This window comes from Pleurodeles waltl, chromosome 12, assembly GCF_031143425.1.
Source record: "Pleurodeles waltl isolate 20211129_DDA chromosome 12, aPleWal1.hap1.20221129, whole genome shotgun sequence".
Lineage (NCBI taxonomy): Eukaryota > Metazoa > Chordata > Amphibia > Caudata > Salamandridae > Pleurodeles > Pleurodeles waltl.
In genome coordinates this window covers 83,574,045-83,580,699 of record NC_090451.1, presented here as the reverse complement: position 1 = coordinate 83,580,699, position 6,655 = coordinate 83,574,045, and the positions used below count along the sequence as shown (strand labels likewise).

Genomic DNA, 6,655 nt, shown 5'->3' with positions numbered 1-6,655 from the left:
ACATTTAATGGGGGAGTACCTGCACTTCTCAGCGCAGCTGCAATACATTTAATGGGAGAGTACCTGCACTTCTCAGCACTGCTGCGATACATTTAATGGGGGAGTACCTGCACTTCTCAGCACTGCTGCGATACATTTAATGAGAGAGTAACAGCACTTCTCTGCGCTGCTGCGATATATTTAATGGTGGAGTACCTGCACTTCTCAGTACTGCTGCAATATATTTAATGAGAGAGTACCTGCACTTCTCAAAAGCAAACAGGTACTCCAAAGAGTGAGTACTTGCACTTCGACATTTCCATTTAACGCACTTATTATATCCATAGGCTCTACAATATGGAGAACACGAGATCCGTCCGCCAAACTTTAATCTCTTATGGCCTGATTTAGAGTTTGGCGAAGGGTTACTCTTTTCCAGCGGTGACTGATATCCCATCCTCCGAAATATAAATCTCATTATATACTAAGGGATTTATATTTTGGCGGAGAGGATATCCGTCACCGTTGTCTTACTTTGCAGGGTTCACTAATATGACAGGAAAAAGTAAATTATGCGGCCTAACGCGCCACATTCTGTGGTAGTATTTTTTCACTGTTTTCTCATGTTAACACAGGCCAATTCAGCCTGGGTAAAAGTTTCACCTCCAGTGGCCTCTCTATCCCCTGGGCCTGCATGGAGCTGCGGGAGGCGGGCACATTCTTTTATATACCCCACTGGGGTGACCTGTAGGGTCCTCTGTGGAAGTGTGTGCTTCCAGCACCCATGGACTGACTGGGGTCGGCTGAGGGAATTCACCATCAGTATTCTCTGGCCTACCTGGCAGTCAACGCCGAAGCTGCCTTCCAGAGGACTTCTAACACAAATAGCACAGAATCATCTCATTTCTGCTTTTTGCAAGAAGATATTTTCTTCTCAGTGTAAATATAACAAAGGGTATTGTCTGAGATAACAAACGGGTTATTCTTGAATATTTTGCACTGGCATAAGCACAATTTGTACAAAAGTGGGCGACAGGCAGTTCAGGCTGACCTTAAACTCTGCCGAGTATTTGTAACGTGAGTCTGGCGCCATCTACCGGCCATTCGTGCCCAATGCAGCGTGACAACGGAAACGGGTAAAAAACACCAACACAACCTACTTGTTGATGTAGTTCACATTTGCAGTCCTTGGACAAGGAGCGTAAGCAACCATTCTACAGTCAACTCAAAGCAAAAATAAACAATATGGTTGTGATAGACCATTCAAGGACATTCCTGACCAACCTCAATGTACCTGCTGCGGCTGCATTCTTGAAATTTGTCGGAAAAGGCAAAGAAACAGAGCCGCCCTCGTTTAGTATGAGGTGGTAACGTCTGAAGTGCGAAGTAATCAGAGTAATCTGGTCTCCTATCCAAAGAGGAAATCTCCATCATATGTTACCAGTGGCAAAGGGCTCATGGTAGCCATGTGCGAATAAATGCAGACGCCCGTGTAACAATGTTTATTCCCACACTGGGGTGATAGGCCACAATTTGCACAGCGTTGTGTGTCAGTGTGAGTGAAGCTTGCAATCGTCAAATACATTGGCTTTGCCAGTGTCTGTTTTTAAGTTGCTTTCTTGCATTCCTAGTTTTCCCTAAATGCGGAATTACAGACACACAAATGCGTAGGCGAAGACTGGGTGGTCTATTCACACCTGACATGGCGCCCCCTGCGAGCTCTGTTTGATGGACGGTGCGGACAGGAGGTTCTCTCTATAAGAGGGTAGCTTGCCTCAGGGATGCTTGTTATCGCTGGCAGGCGCTCAGCTGCGGCAATCCGTGCAGTCAGTGGCTGTGTGGCTTTGTGTGTGTGCTTGTAGGGTGGGTGGCAGGGCCGACTTTAGTGCTGTGTCGCCGAATGCGCAAATATTTTTAGCCACCTCTCCCCCCACGACCTCCTCCTCGGATTGGCTGACTACCACCCACCAAAGGTGCCATGCATCTCTCCTTAGCCATACAGTTCATTTGCTTTAAAGCACTGTTAAAGGCTGGATTAACTAATCAACTCAGCAATCCCCATTATTACAGATTTGTTCTTTGCAGCAGGCATATTAACCTTCTGTGCTACTTCATGACGAGTCAAAACTGCTACTAGTCAAAATTCCATCTCTCGCTCTAGCAGAAACATTAATCATATCATTTTTATTGCTGCCTGAAAGCTGGATGCACAAGGAACTCTGCAGCAGGCTGGATGCACAAGGAACTCTGCAGCAGGTGATTTTAAATTGTAAACAGCCTCCACATCCCCGAGGTCAGGGCCCTCCTGCCAGGCCAGCACCTAGTGCGACCGCACCAGTCACACCACCGTAAAGCCGGCCCTGGTGGGCAGGGCATGCTGAATTACCTCAAAAACAGAGTGACTTTCCACCAACCGACCAGAGAACTCCATTCCAGGTCTTTCTCCCCGACAGCTACCCAGAGCATCCGTTGGGCTAACAGCAGAGGCCGCTCCTTCTCCCACCCAGTGGCTAAGACCTAGAACACCGTGCCCCTGCAACTCAGAGCATCAACATCGCCCCAACAGTCCTGGAGGGACCTCAGGACATGGATGTTCAACCAACAGTGACAGCGTGATCCCATAGCACAACCCCTCAGCGCCTCGAGACCCTCAAGGGTGAAGTAGCCAGCTGTCCAAATCATGATTGATTGATTGATTGATTAGTCTGCACAGAAGCTGAGTTGTAAATCTGGCAGATAAAATTACGATTTTACACACAGGTGCACAGTGGAGCAAAATGAATCTCTAGCATTAAGATCTGCAGAACATCCTTTCAGCACTAGAATGCAGTTGTACTATTAAATATCGACCTCCGGCATGTCGTGGTACAAGAATATCGAGGGACAAAATATTGAAAAGTGCATATAGGGAAGTGTAGATTTACTATTCCTACCACTATATCTATGCACCTTGAAGATATATATATATATATATTGCGTAGGAACATGTATGTGGAGGTAGGTATCTATACTTACCAGTTAATATTTTATATTTTCTCCTTGATATTCTCTGCCATTGATATTCTGGTTTCAATACTCAGGGTGCACACCATAGAATCCTGCAAGCAACTCTTTGAATTTATTCCATTTTAAACTTAAGAAGGTTTGAAAAAATCTGAAAAGCATGTGAAGTTTTAGAAAAAAATAATAATGTTTGTGGAGAAATTGGTTACCAACTCTGCACACTTTGGAATGCAGCATTACAAAATACTGGGATACAATTTTGGATAAACAGTCTTTTATTCTTGTTCCTGACATGGAGTTCAGACTTTCCATTTTCCTCAGTAGCACTTACGGTGTATAATGGAAGGCCCATATTCTTTGTACTGTTGCTGATGGACCCAACAAGACTGGAAGGCTTTTAGTGAAGCTAGAATGGAGCCTCCAATCCAGGCGGAGTACTTCCTTTCTGGGACGGATATGACGTTTGTCTCAAATTGGTGTGGCTGCCATTGTTGGAACTCTTGACTGAGCCGTTCGTAAAATCCTTCGAAGAGAGTGGATCCTCCGCAAAGGAGAATGTTGCTGGAAATCGCCTTCTTGCTTTCTTCCGGGACTCTATTCAGACTATTTTGAGCCATCTTGTGAATGCCTACGTGACTGTCACCATCCTCTTCAGCAGGGCTAAAGAGGGCTTCGGGGCACTGAAATCTCTCCTTCCCGATGGTGATGATTTTCCCATCAGGGAGCTGGAAGTCATGCAGATAGTCGTCTTCTGGTCGATTCATTTCTTTTTCATAGTCAAGGGCCACGTAGCAGCATTCCCTCTTGATGTTCTCCATGATGTCCTTTATGTTCTCAGCAAACACATGTTGAAACCTAAAAAGCATCTTCATCAGGGACTCAGTCAGTTCTGCTCCACTGGCACCCATCCTCTCTGTTGCGTTCAGAACATTGTGACCCTGGAACACGGGGGCAGTGTATGTCATTCCATGCCCACACTCCACCACCATGCCACTGATCTTCCCGTAAGAGTAAGCCGACAGGACCGACTGATAGGCCACACACAAGCATGGGCAGTTCATGGATTCAAATAAGACTTCTGACATCTTCTCCCTGTTGGTGGGAGGATTCAGGGGTGGGTCGGTGAGTAGGATAGCATGCTCCTCCGGAGAGGCCTTGAGTTCGTGGTCCAAGATGTGCCGCCACAAGGTTTCCGCGGCATCCCAGTCAGTGATCATGCCCTGCTTTATTGGTTCGATAATTCTTAGGTGTGGTTCATCCAAGGCAAGTTGTCCAACAAAGTGGGTATCCCGGATGTCGCCAGAATCCAGGGACTTCTCCAGGGGATAGCCAACGACGGTCTTCACAATCGACAATGGCGTGGCCTGTCCGGCAAAGCCAGCTTTGCTGCTTTCACTTCCTGTGTCAATCACAATGGCTTCTGCCTTCTTCACTGGCAGATAGAGCTCAGGGCTATGTTTTGAAGGGCTGTCAGCAGGATTGCTGTCTTTCGGTCTTAGTACTCTGCTCTCTGTCAAGGGTGGTTTCACCATTAAGGTCTTTTTCTCAGCACTACATGGTTGCATATTGTCAGGAGAAGATGGTGGCACTGGACTTGGAGAAGACATCTTTCTTCTAATGACAAGGCTGGAAGTAAAAACAAGATGTCTGCTGTTGACAAAGAAGATGGGGCAGTGGTGCCACCAGGAGCATGAGCTGCCTCAGGTTAGTGCTGTCATAAAGGCAGCAGTGACATCAGAGCTGGGAATGTTCAGCTGGGGTCTATTGTGATGATGTCCTACCAAGCAGGAAGGTCATAATGAAAATGGGCTATTGTATGATCGTTTCACCCATAAGGAGGCCACGCTTGGTGTTCATCTCACATAACCATTATTGAGGTGCTTGGCTCCTTTTGTCCAGCAGAAAATATATGGGCTCTGTAATGCCACTGTGTTGTGTATTCAAGTGTGTGTGTTAATGTTATTTATATAATGGCATCTGAGCCTACCATATTACTTATAATTACCTTATGAGGTAAAATACCAACAGCTATATGTGTGTGTGCTGTGCATACTAAGTATCAAAGTCAGAATATTGATGGTACTAATGCTGAGGCCAAAATATAAATAAAAAAAATTGACAGGTAGGCAAGTTAGAATTTCTATACCTAACTCAACATATATGGGCCTATGAAGTGCATATATCTTCAAGGTATGTAAATGTGGAGTTTGGAATGGTACATTAATACCTCCCTATATGCTCTTACCTCTCAGTATTTCGTCACTCAATACTCTGCCCTCGATATTCTTGTATGTTGATATTCCTAATGATGATATTCTGTAGTACAATCATGTGTGTCTACTATTTCCAAGGTCCAGGGTCAGGGTTTGCACATCTGCAAATAACCTCTCTGAATAAGAGTTTCTCTGGCAGTGTTGTATGACTGAGTGTGACATTCATTACCCTTTCTGCTAAGGAGATCTAGCGGGGTGTGGCCCCGCTAAATATGAAGGTTAGTCACAGATTTAATTACACATCTTAAACCTGAGCATCAGTCTTTTGCTGCTGTTATTAGGTACAGCTTTTTGTGTGCTGTATGTGGTTTTAATTCTTTAAATTGCAAGGAAGGTTTAATTGTGTAGCAATCCTCTTACTGTATATTAACGTCATACTTGGCCAATTTCTCTATTCAACAAATAAGGGTCTCTGTCAGTTATGCCCCTCTTCTGTGAAATAGTATCCCTGCCCTGTTGCACCGTGCTTTAGTTTAGGTAATTTATCAATTAATGGGTTCGTTTTACAGCACCTGGTTGTCTTGTGAGTAGTGGAACACATTCTATTTATTGTGTATCCTGATTACAGTCTTTTTTTAATGTACAATTTTGGGTGAAAATGTATTTTTAGTACTTAAGATGTTTGTGGTGAATTCTAATTGTATCTGTTAAGTTAAAAATATTCCACTTGCAAATTTGCTGAAGCATTTGAATTGTGTTTAATAATGTATTTTAATGTTGCCATATTTTTCATTAGGACATCATTTTTCTTAAAATGGTTGTTGTTTCTGAGTAACTGTTCATACTTCTGCTCATTTCTGTAATGACGGTCGGGAAGCAGGTAGGTTTTGAAGAATTTATTTCTCAGTAAGGCAAGCCCCGCACACCATGAACTGTCTCATCTAAGTTCCAACTTCAACTGCCATGTAAAGGTTCCATTTGGAACATTTCTTAAAGCGTTCCAAATCAACACATCATAACACATCTTCCCTCTGAACATATATATATATATTTTTTTATAAATATATTACACAAACACATTAAATTTAAACACAGTTAATCTACTAGTGGTAAAACATTTTGTAATATTACTTTGCAACGCAAATTACAAATTCACTTTATATGGACATATCTAACGTACAATTAATGTACAAAATCTCTCAATTTCATTGGTGTTCTGATATTTCTTCCGAACCTCCCCATTCTACCTCCAGAATGGGTATCCTTATATTAATTCTCAATTCTTGCTTCAATCTCATCTCTTACTTCTCAACTTCCCACATCTTCTCCACTACTACCACCACCACACACATCATCCATCCAGTCATAATTCCTCGACCTGCCCTTATCACACCCATTCTTACATTTAGTCATGCGGCTTAGATGCCACACCTTCCCATCACTCAATTGCGCCAAATTAC

At 43.6% G+C, this 6,655-nt stretch overlaps 1 protein-coding gene across 1 annotated transcript; it reads right to left on the bottom strand.

Moving 5' to 3' along the window:
- Positions 1-3,299: 3,299 nt before the first annotated feature.
- Positions 3,300-4,589, bottom strand: LOC138267055 (actin-like protein 9). The gene has a single exon (XM_069215903.1). The coding sequence runs from the start codon at positions 4,587-4,589 to the stop codon at positions 3,300-3,302; it is 1,290 nt and encodes a 429-aa protein (XP_069072004.1).
- Positions 4,590-6,655: the final 2,066 nt, after the last annotated feature.